The sequence below is a fragment of the Salmo trutta genome, chromosome 12 (assembly GCF_901001165.1).
Source record: "Salmo trutta chromosome 12, fSalTru1.1, whole genome shotgun sequence".
Lineage (NCBI taxonomy): Eukaryota > Metazoa > Chordata > Actinopteri > Salmoniformes > Salmonidae > Salmo > Salmo trutta.
Window position 1 is genome coordinate 17,765,630 of NC_042968.1, and position 17,336 is coordinate 17,782,965.

Genomic DNA, 17,336 nt, shown 5'->3' on the forward strand with positions numbered 1-17,336 from the left:
AGGTCTGTCCTTTGAGCAAGAGGCTAGCTGAAACAATTCCAGTGCTTCTAAAAAATAAAGGCTTGAAGTTGCTAAGATCCTGCAGGTGTTTCCCCATGAAGGTGTGGCTCAAAGAAACTCCCTCCCCTCCCCTCTTCCTCCTCCCACTTTTCTTCAAATCTCTGCTCTCTCATCAGTAATAATTAGGGTCAGAGGGAGAGGGGGCTCAGCCCCTTATGCCAGTGAAATCCATTTAGAAAGAGGATAGCGTCTGCTGATCCCAACATCTGACTCCAGCCAACCAGCTACTTATTCAGGTGGCTTTACCCCCCCTCCCCGTATTTAAAGCGTGGGGCCCTAAGAAAGACTTCAAGGCCAAAGTTGGCACGTCGACGTTCACACACACTCGGGCCATTCTTAGGGTCACAATAGTTTACCCCACCCCCCACGATGACAGACACACACGTCCCACCCATCCCTCCTGGCTTTTACAAACTGAAAGTTTAAGCCTATATATCTTCCAAAGAGGCCGTCTGTGCGTGCGTCCATCTGCCTCCTGCTGAGAGGGCAAGGTCACACGCAAACACACGTATACACATCCTCTACATTCTACTCACTCAGCTTGCTTTAATAATCCATCGCATGGTGCCATGCTGCTGGGTAAGAGGAAACAAGGATTAATAAAGACCATATGTTCGTTTTTTTTGTGCAAATAGTTTTCAAGAATGTTTTTAGGAATTATTTTAAGTGAAATATAGTAAGGGATTCTGATTTGTCATCTGCAATCTGTACATTCATTGTAGCCTCCACCCAAAATTCCACAATCCATGATTTGACTATTTGATTTGTAGAGCCTGCTGTGTGCCTGTGTAAATGTAGGGCAGGCTCCTTAATGTCTCTGGGAGAAAAAATAGAACATCAGTGGCTGTTTGCTTTCGGCTCTGACCTCGGCCCCAACACTCAACATGTATTTCTCATTCATACAGCCACAGATCACAACAATTCAGAGCTCATTTGAAACAGAAAAAAAATTTAATAATGAAACCAATCCATGAGGGCACTTAGGTAACACTGAAGAAGAAATGTGGTTGGTTGGAATACTCATTAAGTAATGTGTCCCCCTCTTCAGGACTTCTGAAACAGGCCGGTAGGGCAGACAGAAACCACAGAGATTCATATCACCCATTTACAAAACATGAATGTCCTCGAATAACTCACTAAACTCACATATGGGTTTACACGAACAGATTATGTTTTTAAGATGATGTTTACATAATATCATGTTTAATATTAAAAATGATGTATAAAATGAGCTCCACAAACAAAAAGGCAAAATCCAGTCCACTTTCAAAGACATAGATATAATGATGTTCCCAATCTCTTACATAACCTTTAGCATACAATGTGAAATGACAGAAATAAACATTCAAATGTAATGACATGATTGTCATTTTAGAAACAGGCCTACTATTACTCAAATACATTTACAGTATTTCACTAAAAACGATGTGCTAGTAATCTGTTGCAGACAAATACGTTGCAAAACTACCATAAACCTATATTTTAAATACTTCTGTCTAAAATGTATGTATCTATGAGAAGACAAGATCTTATATTTGCTGAGGTATAACCTCATTTCCTCTTAGATACACTATGATTTCAAGTGATTCATTTATCCCATTTCTGCAGTTTGTTCATTTGTGGTTTCTAATGTGAGGACTTTGCTGATTGGTTGAGAAAATAGAAGCAGTTCCTTCTGATGATTAGGGCTACAAAGGGTGAGCTCTTCTATGGAACGGCTAGGCTATATTTGTGGTCATAAGCAAACAAAGAACAAACAGAGCAGCAGACCCCAAACCTGAGTAATGTTTCTCATTCAGTCGTCGAGCCGTCCAACAATATCCGCTACTTAATCATTGTCATGTGATATAACTGTTGTTCTACAGTGAGTAACAGCATGGTATGCAACCAGGATCTACAAGCATTCAGTGGTAATAGACCATCACTTTCACCCGCAGAAAGTGGCCAGCTGAATAGGCTTCGCCAAGTTCTCCCGACTCCTGATACACATTCATAATTCAACCCAGTGGAGGCCGGCGCTCACAGACACTCAAAAGCACTGTGTTTAGTCTTCAGGCCTGATTAATGGATAAAAAGTCTCATTCGGTGGCTGGAAATCTGACTGCTGATCAATTAATATCTCCTTATAATGTCTTTGTATGTAATTAATACCTCTTTAAAAATCTATTTATATCTGCCAAAACCAAAAAGAAATCAATACTTAACTTTAACTGACCTTAAAGTGGGGTAAAAGCCCAGTGAGTGGTTGAGGTAATGAGTCAGGTTAACCGTGAGAGATTAAAGGTGGGGTATTTTCTCTCAAGCTAACGGCACATCAGATATCAACAGGTTACTGACCCGGGTCTTCATGGAGACACAGAGAGGATTACACCAGCTAACCTCTGCTAAATGGCGACTATGTTTCGGACAGGGGCAAGGAGTTAGGGGCGCCACCCATCACGCAGTGGCCCTGGCTGGCTCTACGTCCTCTCTCCCTGACCTGTACTGCTTAGGCGAGCCTGCGGCTCAGGCCTACTCCCCCCTCTCAGAGCAATACATACGCTCACCGGGGACCAATTAACGCAACCAGCACTCGTCTGAATCACTCTATCAATTAGAAGCCACTGAGTATATCATCACATACATTACTGCAGAGGCAGGCCTGGCCGTTGGGTCGGGGTGTGTCTTTCAGGAGTAGTGGGGGAGGAGGAGAGAGAGGAGGGAGGGATGAAATAAACAACCAGGGAGTCAGGCTACAGTCGGACTGGCTGCTGGACTAATCTGTGAGGGCGGCGGTAATTAGGAGTCCCCTGAGGAACTTGTAGCGGAGCGCGGCCGATGTGTGAACATGACGCTGGCTGGCAGGCAGGGAGGCACCCCCACCTGCCCCCTCACAGGGTTAAATCAATATTTTCAATCTCTCAGGATCAATCCGGCATCTGAACACAAAGAAAAACCTGTTAGCGGCGACCAATATGTGTAAATGAAAAGCCCAACTTTGTGGCCCTGATGTGGTCTGCCTCTCCTTCTCCCTGTTTGCTTCTCTTTAACTCACACAGGCTGAAAGTAAAAACCTTATCTCTCAAAGTTGTGAGGGAATGCTATCATTTTCCAACAGAGAAATTGCACACAATCCTCTCTGTCAAGGCTGTAACAGTCTGACAGCTCCAATCAGTCTAGAAGAGATAGCTGCCTGTGATACAGACCAAACACGATAGTAAATGACAATAAATGATAGTAAATGATAGTAAACATGCCCAATGTGATCATTTCTCTGCTGTTGAGATATGAGTATAGAAGTCTTCTAAGAGCAGCTCCTTTGTCTGCTTCTCTGCAAAGAACACTGTGCAGTATTGGCAAGGCTAGCATATCTCCTACCTGTTCTTCATGATCCTCTCCATGAACAGACTTACAGTTTCTACAGTTGAGAATCCTATAGGCTTTACCTTGGACATACAATCACATGCTTCAACATCTGCTGCCAACATTAAATGACAGGCTTTAGGAGCACTGGTTGAAAAATATAGAGGTACAGTACAGATTCCATTCTTACATTGATTACACAGAATGGTTTCATCAGTGTAGAATGGTTGGTCTCATCAGTAGAAAGGGTTTCATAAATATAAAATGGTGCCATCATCAGTGTTAAACTGATGCTCTACATGAATGGAGAGCATAAGACACTGCAACTTTAAGAAGCCCAGAGTTCCAGCGTTTTACTCAAACAAAAGCAGCCAATTGGGAGCGTGCAACCTGAAACCAGCCCAGCTCTAAAGAAACTCACACAGGCTTCCCTGCTGGGACACACCCCATAAAGTCCCTGACACACACAGGCAGCAGAATATTCCCTACTAACCTAACCCTGCTCTCACATGCAAACATTTCCTGATAAAACGTTGAGCAAACCTCGCCATGGTCAAATCACAACTGAGCACACTGTAAGCCTCTGTAGTCTCTCTTCCCTGCAGGTCAGGAATTACATGGCACCTTTAGAAAGCGCTCTTTCTTCTCTTGTTAGAACAGGATGGGACTTGAAAACCTGATTGTGTCCTTTATATGGGAAAAACAAACATTGTATTTTGCACAATCATTTAATGACAAAAACAACCTCAGTGTTGATCATTTTAGGACACAGATGTCCGTGTTTATGTGTGCGCTTCTGCGTGAATGTGTGTGTGTTTAGCCTACATGCATGTATGTGTGTCTGCTTTGTCTATGTATAAATGTGTCTGGGTTCTCACAGTCTCTAAGAAAGCCATCTGAGATTCCATGGTAGATTCCATTCTGATGAGGAGCCTGTGTCTGGACATTGATAAACCAACTGAGATCCTGACCTACAAAAGACAAACTGAGACTGCTGTTCATAACAGACATACCAGCTACTGTATGCTGATGGATTTACATGAATATAACAAAAAGTCCCTAAATGTCACGAAACAAATCCAGCGGAAAGAGATTTACAAGGATTTTCCTTCGTCTAACCCTGACATATGGATACACCAAAAGTATCCCCAATATTCATAAACGTTGCATGCTATCTCAAATCAAATCTCCGTTCCTATTTCTGCGTCTGCGAGTAAGCCGCCTCTTTAGCACTAGTTAAGCTCCTGCCAATAGCATCCCGTCACCCACTGGTCAACAAATAACAACAACAAGAGCCCAGGGCCCATTGTTCTGGCTGAGCAGCCAAGCGTGGTGCAATACCCCAACAACCTGAGGCTGGTTAACGCAGCAGGCAGGCAGGCAGGAGACAGGAATCTACGACAAGCGCCAACATGCCATGCCTGGTCACACCTCACACACAGGGTCACTTCAATAACAACACAGGTTAACACTGGGGTCTACATGCTGGGGAGACCCCTACTAAAAATAATAGTACTGATCATCAAAAAAGCGGAGAATCTCGATGAAAATCCATTCGAATGTAAATTGATTACATTACGATTACATAAGCGACATGAAATCCAGTTTTAAATATAACTCGACCTGCTTGTATCACCTGTCCTCATACTCTTCGAGCTGGGCGTATGGAACGAACACATACACACACGTCTCTCTCTTCATTGCCACGGGCACAAAACAACAACAGGTGCAGGCAAGCAGCAGCAGGATTGTCAGCGTTGAGCTTGGTTTAAAGTGACAGCACAAAGAGCACATATAAAAGGTACCCTTCCTTGAATTTTAGAGGCTGAAATGTCATGTGCCTTTGAGTCTCGTTATACTGCAACAATCTCCCTTTGAAAATCCGACAGAATTTTAAGGAGCAGACAATTGGAAGCATTGTCCCTGAGAGTAAACTAAATATAATGTAGTGAGTGGGGCAGGGCGGACGACAAACAAACAGAGAGACGGGCAGATAGAAGCAGAAACATCTTTACTGACTGACCCAGAATGACTACATAACTTGGTGTGTCAACCTATGAACTCATGACCTTTAAATCCTTTACATTATTCAACACAACCCCCTGCTAGTCTCACAATGCCAACATTCAGTCCGTCCAGACTAAACTCAGATTACACTTCAAGAGTTCCTCTTATCAGGAGAAAAAATATAATATAATATAATTGGAATTTTTCCTTCATGTGTGTAAAAACACAGCAGTGCTCCATTGCCACAATGGCTCAGGAACAAAGAGGGGATTATTGTGGAGGTGTCTGATGTCTCTCCGGCCTGAAGTTCCGCACACTCCAATCTGTGTGAATGCAGGTGACTCAGGGAGCCTGAGCTGATCCCAGAATTCCTCATTATCCGCCCAGTGGGGGATCTCAGGTCCGCTCGCTGTCTCTGGAAGCACTGCAGGGCCGGTAAGGCGGGCCCCAGAGGAGCACAGAGCTGGGCCATCGGGGGTGAGCCAGGTCTGCTCATTATGCCTAACTCATCCTTGGCATCCCTGCAAACCAAGTGCCACTTAGTGCCCATAGGAGGGGCATGGGTCGGCCCACTGATGAGATGACAGAGCACACAGCATAGCAGTAATGGGAAAGCTTTGTTTCAAAAGACAAGAAGGACAAAGGCATACGTGGACTGTATGTGGACTGATAGTGTCGCCAATCTCCAGAATCGTATGTAAAGCCCCGTCTTACCTGTACCTTAGTCATCAAGCTGAAATTACAGAAAGCCGTAACATTTTCCACCTCTAAACTCAACAGATGCAGTGTGGTGACTGACCAGGGTCAGATAGGGCTCAATCAGACAGCCTCCAAGAGCAGAGCACCTCTGAGCTCCCCAGACAGATGGTCGTTTCACACATCATAATCATTACTGTTACCACGGCTTCACTGCTCCAACACAAACATATTGTGATATTTAGACTGGTTTATGATAGCTGTGCCAGTGCTTTGTCTACATTGATGTAAAGTGGAATCATTTGCTGTGGTATGTAACACACACACACCAGAGGAGTTAAACAGCTCTGCTATGGAACACAAGAATTAGATACAGCCATCCTTTGAAAGTGATGGGTGTAAAATACAAGAAATGTCCCTATAGGCAACACCTGGGAAAAATGAATGAATTCAGATATTCTTTGCCAGCAGTAAAATGGGAAATATTCACTCACTTGTCATGCAAGGCAAGCGCGTAAATGCAAATATACAGTGAATACATTCATAATGTGGGGCATGTCATTTCATGCGTCAACCTTATTTCTGGGCTGAGTTAAATAGAGGTTTGCACAGCAGGTGAATTATGTAAGCAGCAGTGTTAGGAGCTTGGGGCCACAGCCACTTTCTCACTGGGCTTTCATGATCCTCTCATCAGCCAGCCCAGGGCCAGGGCCAGGCTCTGCCTACCATGCAGCTGTGCTGTTGTTCACCCCAGTCACAATTAACCTCTGAGACTGGGCACGGCGCCAGCCCCGATGAGACTCAGGGCACCAGAAAGCTCTTCAGGTAAAAACCGCCACGATAGGCTAAGAAGCCGAAATTAGACATTGTTTTGAACCAAGAGGCAGTTGCTATAGAGACTGTTGCTAATTAACTGCACTCGGCCCGGGGGTACCAAAGGGCTTAAGGGCACTCAGGACGGTTCCTCTTGTGATGGGTTTATGCACGGTACCCAGTACTATCCCCAGGGTCTCTCATCACCAAAATACCTGCGTCTCCACCCCCCACCTGTCACAGATGCCATGAGAGGGTCTGTCTGTCTGTCTGTCTGTCTGTCTGTCTGTCTGTCTGTCTGTCCGTCCGTCCATCAGGACACAACCCTGTGGACCAGGATTACAAGGCTGTGTGAGGGGAGATGTTCTATGGTTAGCAGGGCCCGGCTCTCCCTCTTAAAACACAAATCACTGTGGCATTTCAGACCAATCAATGCCCTCCATCAGCACTGAAGACCACTTCATGGCTTTCTCATCATCTCTGGTGGCATTCTGAAGTGTTACCCTGCGAGCTAGAGCACCTCACTAATGGAAATCTGTAGCATGCAGGGAAAAACAGACACATATCTAACATCGTAAACAAAACGCTTCAGTTTTTCTAGGGGAAATGCAACAGGTCGGTATGTCTAAAGATGAGGCTCTTGCTGGTAAATCTGCTTTCACAGGGGCTACCTCTAGAGATATCCCCTTTGTTCTCTGTTTTTTAAAGAATGACACCGGCATCATACAGATATCCCAACAATTCATGATTGGTGAGAAAGGAAGGAAGGTGTGAGATTCCTGAGGGAGATGAAGAGGCTGGGTTGTGAGATTCCTCTTGGCTCTCCAGCCAGACACAGGGTCTCCTGTGAGACAACATTGCCTCATTGAGAGCTGCATCTCTCCACAGTGTACAACACAACTACCCTCACGTTGGCATTCTTCTTCTAATAATAATACAATTTCAATATTTCATCATTATTTACATTTTTGTGAAAATATTATTTCTTAATAAAACAATAACATTTGAGTGAAATTATTTTGGTAAAATTGACTGAAGGTAAGATGTTTGATGTTTCTTACTATTTCCTTAATTACACAGTTATTATATGTAAACAAACACTATACCCAGGTTTTTAAACATCAAAACAGTCCCAGTAAAAAGGCAGCCTATTTTCCATACTGGGCAGTGCTACAGTCCTCTTAATGGCTCAGTGAGTATGAGTGGGGTCACAGTTCACGCTATGATGGGTTTGGCACTAGGACCCAGCAACAGCTGCCGGGCTGAACAGAACAGCTAGCCTTGCCCCCAGAAAAAGCCCACTAAAACACTGAGACCAGTTCCAATCTGCTCCCCTCCCCGCCCGCCCGCCCGCCTCACTGTCCCACCAAACTTTGTGTTAGTTAGGCACTGAAAGAAGACCACGCCCCCCCTCCTCCCTAGCCCCCTGAAAAAACAAAAACAAATCTTCCTCTACACACTGTCTTTCAAAAGCTCTTTCACACAGCTGAACACTGGCACTCGACCCAGTCTATTTCCAAGGCACAACAAACAACCTTCTATAGAGCTTTCATGTGCAGCATGTAAGCTTGTTGTCTTCACATCTTTGGATCCATTGGCCATTGTGCTGCAGAAAAGCAATTGAATTATGCAGCATGAAAATGAAGAGTGTTACTCACATAATACATTGTCCATTAACACATCCCTTGATAAACTTCAGTGGTACTTGAAGCATTATTTCAATACAAGAAGGATCATCCCACTAGATTTACACACCTACGCAGGTTGCCTCCAGAACAGCCTGACTTCTTTGGGGCATGACATGCTGTGGTGTTCAATCGTTGCTCAATTGGTATCAAGGGACCTAACGTGTGCCAGGAAAACATTCCCCACACCAGTACACCACTACCACCAGCCTGTACTGTTGACACCAGGCAAGTCGCTTAGGTCACTAGTTTTTTTGCCCATTCTAACGTTCAATCAAACAGTAACTGAATGCCTTGATGCCTGTCTGCCTGCTTTATATAGCAAGCCACGGCCAAGTGACTCACTGTCTGTAGGAGCGAACCATTTCTGTGAACAAAGTTGCGTACCTAATAAACTGGCAACTGAGTGTATATTTCCGTCAAAATATTTCACTGTGGGTGGCTGACAGCTCTGGCTCGGGGCACAGTGAAAGGCCAGTCCGGGGAGACAGTGGATTGTGCTGGTGAGTATATATGCAACCGGATACCCAGCACATCTGGCATGGTTGACCTTTGCTCAATCCCCCCGATCTCAGGCAGGTACATTCAATACCCCCAATAACACAACCACTGACGGAATAGCTGTAAACACCACTCTGCATGGCACTTCCCTTTACACAGCATTGAAAACAAACAGAGCTCTCCAGACAATGAATTTTCATGTAAATTAATAACCTTGAATCAGCTATTATCATATTCTTTATGCATCAGCAGAGCCAGCAAAGGTCTATCAATTCTCCCAAGGTTTGCATTTGACACAAAACATGCTGTGTTATGTGAAATGCTGTTTTGTGGAATTTGAAATGGTAGAAGTACCTGAGCTAAAATATAAATGTCTGATGGTGGCCATTAAACAAACTGCATTCAGTAAGGTGTTAAATCTCTCCTCCAAATCGAACTTTTATTTCACCTAATTTGATCTTTTATCGGAGAGAAGAATGCGTCCAACCAAAAATGAGACTGGCATGTCCAGTCTGCACCAGTGAGTCTTGTCCTTAGCGTTAATCATTTAAAACTTGCTAGGCAAACCTATTTGTTATGCTCTAATCCTGAGCAAGGAGGGTGTGAGTGAGTTTCTTTGGCACTCCCATTCTGCTTGTAGGAGAGAGGAGGTGGTGCTGGGGTGGTGAGCTGGTTGGTCATGTGGTCTGAAGCCTCTTTGTACCGGCAGCTGAGGGGGCTTCGCTGCGACTCCTAGACTTTACATTTGGTTTGGCCGGAGGGGTCACATGACAGCTGCAAACTAACACCCCGAGGGGCTTTCTGCTTTCACTTGACACTGACAGGCTGTGAGAGAGTCCAACACTGCAGAAAGAAAATATTCCCTCTTTCCATGACATCACCCAGCCAGGGATGGGGGAGGGGGGACACAGCTGGTGGCAGCCGCAGTACCATCTGCCCCTGACTAATAGTTAATGCTGCTTTACTTATAGACTCCTATTTCTGCAGAGAAGGGACATTAATGTATGGCCACAGCCAGGGAGGCCTGCAAGTCCCACAAATGAATTCCTGATTGACATTTTCACTTCCAGTCTATTGTTTCACTTGTGCTGTCCCTTTTATCCACACTGAATCTCTCTGAAAATCTTCCTCAGTCACTTTGAGCACTTTTTAAGGTCCCATACCAAGATTATTTGAGTGTGTAATGATGATATGCAATTGGTTTTGAAAGTGAAATGTTGTGACTAACATCTTAAAAAATGTATGTAAAAAATAGTCATGTATAATTACAAAGGAGGGTATCCTCGCTCTTCCTCCCATGTACCAACCCACATCCCTAACCCCATTTACCAACCCACATCCCTGACCCCATGTACCAACCCACATCCCTGACCCCATGTACCAACCCACATCCCTGACCCCATGTACCAACCCACATCCCTAACCCCATGTACCAACCCACATCCCTGACCCCATGTACCAACCCACATCCCTGACCCCATGTACCAACCCACATCCCTAACCCCATGTACCAACCCACATCCCTGACCCCATGTACCAACCCACATCCCTAACCCCATGCACCAACCCACATCCCTGACCCCATGTACCAACCCACATCCCTGACCCCATGTACCAACCCACATCCCTGACCCCATGTACCAACCCACATCCCTGACCCCATGTACCAACCCACATCCCTGACCCCATGTACCAACCCACATCCCTGACCCCATGTACCAACCCACATCCCTGACCCCATGTACCAACCCACATCCCTGACCCCATGTACCAACCCACATCCCTGACCCCATGTACCAACACACATCCCTGACCCAATGTACCAACCCACATCCCTGACCCCATGTACCAACCCACATCCCTGACCCCATGTACCAACCCACATCCCTAACCCCATGTACCAACCCACATCCCTGACCCCATGTACCAACCCACATCCCTGACCCCATGTACCAACCCACATCCCTGACCCCATGTACCAACCCACATCCCTGACCCCATGTACCAACCCACATCCCTAACCCCATGTACCAACCCACATCCCTAACCCCATGTACCAACCCACATCCCTGACCCCATGTACTCACCATACATCTTTCCCTCGTCAGATAGAATGATCTTCCTGCGCCCACAGGGGGGATAGATGGCCAGCGCCTCCTGAAAGCTCTGCTCGATGTCGGGGCTCCATACCCCCTCGGCGTCATTGTCCAGTGGCTTGTCTGCCGAGTCGCTCATCCTCTCCATGTCCTCGGCAGGGCTCTCGCTGCCGCTCCAGCTGCTGGGGTCCATGGTGGAGCTTGGGATCTCCAAGCCGAAGCCTGGAGCACTGTAGAGAGAGATCTGGAATTCCCAAATAAACAAACACAAGCCATCCGTCACTCTCCACAGCACAGACATCTGCCTCCAAGACGACAACACACTGCTCATGGCCACTGGTCAATAGTGTGGTGAGCCAAACAGGAGAGGATTCTTGGCCTTGCTATCTACCTATGATGTTAGGATGACTGTGGTACAGTTTTACTAGTTGCCATGGAAGGGACTGAAACGTTGCTTTATACTAGTTTTTGTACGACATTTTAAATGGTACTATTGAAAATACTTAATGTTAGCTCCCATTTAAAACAAATATGTGTGATGGAGGTCACATGTAGCGACTTCATCACAGGATACATTTTTAGCTTGTTGTAGTAGATTCACCTCCTTTACTTTCCAAAATAGATAAGCAGGCAAATAAAAATACAAGACTGCAGATATAAAATATATAATGAGAGCATAACCCTAAAACACATCCAGCGCACCTGGTATTTCCTGCACAGGAGCAGTTGAAGCCTTTTTATACCAGCTGTCAGGACTGTCAAATAGACTGTTAAATCTGGATGAAATTCATGTAGGAGAACTGTAGAAAAGAAATAGAGAAGCCCACTCAAGAAAGGACGCAACCATATCTGTACCACTTTACATTTCAAACTAAAAAAATATCCCCTGTCCTCTTTGTTCAAGGAAAGAGTCTGTTTTCCACATTGTGAATTCCCTTAACATAGAAAATTCCATTGTGAGGTTCCTCTTTTTTTTTTTTGCATTTATGCTGTGTAAACAACCTGCTCTGAATTAGATCCCCATTAAAAACTAATTCAAACTGCTAGATTGTAAGCAAAGAAGGAGGAAATCACATTTAACATTAAGTGCTCCTACACCTGCATTGCTTGCTGTTTGGGGTTTTAGGCTGGGTTTCTGTACAGCACTTTGTGACATCAGCTGATGTAAGAAGGGCTTTATAAATACATTTGATTGAAATTTGATTGAATTAGAGGCAGAAAAGTAGCTAAACTGAAAGTGTCCATCTCTCCTCAATCAAAACTATTGTCCACAAAGTGACTCATAAAAGCAATGTAGGTTCTAATGTATTGCTGTAGACAATCATGCTGAGTTGTATTTTAACGGTGAAAATCACAACTGGGGAGTTCATTCGGTGGATGTTTTTGTATCACTCTAGTACCCCCCCATCCATCCCACTACCCAGTCTCCCTCCCTATCCTCCCCTCTCGGTCCACCGTCTCTCGCCCTATCCTCCTCTCCCCTTCCAGACGACCGCTCCCTCTCTAGGCAAGATTCTATTCAAGCAGCACAAGCTGTTGTGAAGTGGGACTAGCAGCATATGTTTCTTCTAGAATGTCGGTTCGTGAGGGGGGATGGGAGCAAGCTGTTTGGGAGGAAAAAAACTCCCAGAGAGCGGAGGGAGCGTTTACTGAATTCCGTTTTTGTGAGCTGACTGCTGACACTGCAGAACTTACTCACAGACTGATGAGGGAGGGGAAAAACCGCCCATTTCGACCACTAAATGGCTTGGGCTTTTTCTCCAGCCTTGCTCCCCCCACCCAGACTGAATAATAAACTACACCGGTAATCACTTCCAGCACGGTCATGATTTTAATACTTGATCTCAAGCAAGATTTTTTCTTTACTTCTTCAACAAGTTAAATGGCTGTGAATGCTCTTTCCAGGGGTTCACCATTCAGAGAGAGAGAGAAAAATATTTTTAGAGAGAGAGAAAAGAGCGAGAAAGAGTGAGAGAGAGCGAGAGAGAGAGAAAAGAGAGAGAGAGAAAAGTGAGAGCGAGAGAGAGCGAGAAAGAGCGAGAGCTAACGTGAGTGTCTGGACAAAAAGAGGGAAACAACACTGACATTTGGAGGGGTGTTTAGTGAGCTCATGGCCATGTTCATCCCACAATGGGCTGATGTTTCCCCGCTCTTCTACAGGTGGTTTCCCCTGACGCGCCACACCAGGAAATGAATACTGTTACACTGAAGCGTGCAATGAATTATTGAATCCACCACCCCACCCCCGTCCAACAACAAAACAAAAACTCTCAACCACGACTAGCATTTACCACTAGGGAAGGGCAGCAGAAATCCTTGGTCTATCATACTGCTACATGAAAAGAATAGAGCAGAAAATATTTTGGGTATAAAGATGTAGGGGTGGAGGGGTAATACATAACATTGAAATGGTATAATAGAACCTGGTAGGCTAATTAATTCCTTTTAAGTGGTACTCTTAATTAATGTTGTTAATATAACCAGTATAAATAAGTATTTTCTCTCTCCTCCATCCAATGCTGAGGATGGTGTGCAGCCGCAGCTGCTGTAAGATTACTCTGAGGGGGGACACAGCAGTACACACTCCATGCCATGTAATCACAAAGAGTTTAAAAGACTGAGGCAGCAAAGGGGCTCAGGAGTACCTCTCTTGGCCAGTAGAAGCACCCACATCGTACAGCTGACAGATCTACAGTAAGTCAATGCTCTTTACAAATGCATGTACTTAGTGGCAGTTACAATGTGATATAATCAATGTCCGCATAATTCTTTGGTGATAACTACACATTTCTCTTGTTACTGGTACGTTTATTGCCACCATTCGCCAAAGTAAATTCAATAGAACAATACATTGTCAAGGGTGTTATTTCCCACCAAGACACCACAGCCAGAAGCACTCTACAGTATGTCCCCTGAATGAATGACTTTACCCTAACACTGTCATTAGCACGCTGTAGTCTATTAACCTGAACAAGTGTTAGAGAACAACAGATAAATCTATTGAGTTAAAACAGCTTAATCACTGGGCATGGCTGAAGTCACTCTGCAGTCATTTATCTCAGTGATATATCACCCTAAATAACTGACCCCTGTCACTATTTCATAAGGAGCATGTCTCAGGAGACACCTCTACAACCTGATGAATTCTGGGTCCAAGCGGGTGATCACCTCCTTGAGCATTCTGAGGAAATATGAAGTCAATTAGCCAGAGTTTGATGTGTATTTCTTTATGTTTCAATTACTGATAACCCTGTGTTTCGTTGATCTCTCGACATTGACAAGTGAGTCGTTCTTGCTGTTTTGAACAGAGTGAGATCATCATTAGAGCATATCAGTAGACATTGTTTGCTGAAAGTTTGCTTTAAACACAAGACGAATATCATAGAACACCTTGACCATTCTTCTAATGAACATCCTCTAAACTATGGTCACTCAGCTGTCTTAATGGAGAAACAAATGGCAGGGGCATGTTTGCAAACAGAAAATAAAACACTTCTCTTGATAGGAGAGAATGGAGGATTTGCTGACTCCCAAGACTTCGGCTTTTCATCCCTAAAACATTTACATGACTAACATAAATCATTGCTGTCCCCTATAGACTTGAGTAATGAAAGGCAAGGGAAAGAAATTCACCAATACAACATGTAGCTGAACTGAGCCAAATCTAAATGCACACCAGGCCAAGAGCATAGGAACCTAACAGAGTTACTGTGCTGTTAAGAACTTTTTACAGCAATCAAACGAGTGTGTCTCTAATATTTAGTCTATGTTACACAGCCTTATGTATAAATACACTCATAGGAGAATGTGCCTGGGTGCTTTAGCCATAACAGGTATGCTATGCTGAGCTGGCTGTGTGTTTGGACCGGGAGAGAGACGAGTGTTGTGATTAGTGCAATATGTCTCCAGATGATGCTGAAGTGGTGATGTTTGTCCAGGCCCCAGTGGCAGATGGGAGACAGAGATTAGTCATGCAACAATATACTGTGGCTGGGCTGCTGTCGCTACACCTCGCTCTCAAAGCAGGGGAAGCATTTCAGACATACCCAGAACAAGGACACCATAGGCTACAGACAAATCCCATTCCCACCCAGGGAGAGGCGCTTTCTCTCGATCGTACATCACTCAAAACAAAATAGCCCACCAACAAACATGATCATTTCATCTGGTGTGCACTAACGATGGACTATAAGCAGGTGTTTGCTGCACACTTTTCAATAAAATGATGGAGCTAGACTGGCAGAGCAACATTGCATTAGCTGCCCTACAGCATGCCTACAAAGCAGAAAGATGCTTAATAAATATGCAATTGGCTGTAATAACGGAACTGTATGGTAGATGGGAGCTTCTCAATCTGGCTCCATTCATATATTTCTGCGTAATAGTACAAAAATGATGAAGCAATACGAACACCTGCAACCTTCAGCAGGTAAAGAGCATTGTGGCTTTTGTGAGTCATTATAGTTAATTGAATGTCTGGAAATATTTCTGTAAAACTCTAATCAAATTCCCAACTCAACTAAACCCAACTGTTCCAGTCATCATAATGACAAGACTAATGGACAAGAACACAAGACATCAACAAAACCCCACATGAAAAGTATGTGATGACTATAATGCGACCACTTTAAATTAATTTGATACATTTAATTCCCAAAAATCGAATCAATGATGAAACAACAGCGTGTACTCAAAGCGTGTACTTTCTCCTCACACATATTCTTGTAACCCTCTTCACATACAATGGATGATTTCTTGCATCGTCTCTACTCTAACATAAAATTGGAAATTCCGATTTCCCTTCTCTAAGGGCCCAACACTGTGGATGGCAAATTATATGCTTTTAAACCTCAGTGGCACGGTCATAAGCCAGGCCTATGTTTATATAATGTTTTATTAATATGCTTATAATATCATAGTGGAGTTCAATAGCTTTCCTCATCAAAAGGTTGTGTTCATTGTATCTGTGTGTGTGTTCACAGGTTCTCCTGAGGCTGTACCCCTCTCTGAAAAGTCTCCCAAATCATTTCAGCCAGGATGTGCCCCTACACACCTCTTTCACAACTCACAGACATCTCTACACACACACACACACACACACACACACACACACACACACACACACACACACACACACACACACACACACACACACACACACACACACACACACACACACACACACACAGGCACACAGGCACACCAAGAGTTCCAGGATTGGGGATTTGGAACTGTAAAAAAACCGATGGAAGCTTAACAGGATACACCACGTGGCTGTTGTTTGATGGCAGGATTTCTGGTATCTGTTCTGGTTGGATGATAAGGCACTGATGTGTCTCATCCATTATTACACAAGAGAGATAAAGAGGGAGAGAGAGAGAGACAGTGAGAGAAAGAGAGAGCGAGAGCGAGAGTGAGAGAGAAAGAAAGGAGGGAGACGGAGAGAGAGAAAGAGGGAGAAAGAGGGAGAGAGAAAGAGAGAGAGAGAGAGAGGGAGAGAGAGAATGATAGAAAAAAGAAAGTGAGAAAGCAAGAGAGTGATAGAGCGAATCAGGGCAAAAATCAATTTATCAACATGCATAAACAAAGAAAATTACAACTTATACCTCAGAGAGTTGAGTGATACGGTTGACTGATGGGAACCCGGTTACTGAGATTTCTCGGGATTTACCGCCCAAAACCACTCCCTTTTCCCGGGATGAATAACTAAGAGAAACCGGTAAATTATAATAAATGATTTATATGAACAGCATGGCGTGAAATGGAACTGTTAAATGAAATGTGATGTCTAAATCTTCCTTCTCTCCGGCCTCTGCATGATGAATCAACGCTGAGGGTGGGGGCAGACAGCCCATCTCAATATGGAGCGCAGTTCACAATGCATGTAGACCTATCATCTCATCATGGTAACTCATCATGGTAACAGGTAGGCCTACATTTGCTGCAGCATAGTCTATGTTACAGTAATATAAAGACCGAATGCACGTCTAATTTACCCATCTCCATCTGGCTTTCGGGGGTCAGCTTGTTTTTCCAATTGTAAAGATTATAATTTTTTTTATTGCAGCTGCAGAGCTTAAAAAAAGCCTATCACTCGAATATCGTTGCTTTAAATCAGTGTACGCACAAGCACTCT

At 44.3% G+C, this 17,336-nt stretch overlaps 1 protein-coding gene across 9 annotated transcripts in view; it reads right to left on the reverse strand.

The window, feature by feature from the left end:
- Window positions 1-17,336, reverse strand: part of LOC115203057 (transcriptional enhancer factor TEF-1) — a 57,350-nt gene that overhangs the window by 24,073 nt on the left and 15,941 nt on the right. For 6 of the 9 annotated variants that reach the window (XM_029767371.1, XM_029767370.1, XM_029767368.1 and 3 more), the window contains exon 3: window positions 11,192-11,444. In XM_029767371.1, coding sequence (XP_029623231.1) covers window positions 11,192-11,393 — 202 coding nt within the window. In that variant the 5' untranslated portion in view covers window positions 11,394-11,444. Of the gene's footprint in view, window positions 1-5,025; window positions 5,049-11,191; window positions 11,445-17,336 lie in introns of those variants that run through there. The other 3 variants (XM_029767373.1, XM_029767372.1, XM_029767374.1) reach the window with 2 other exon arrangements.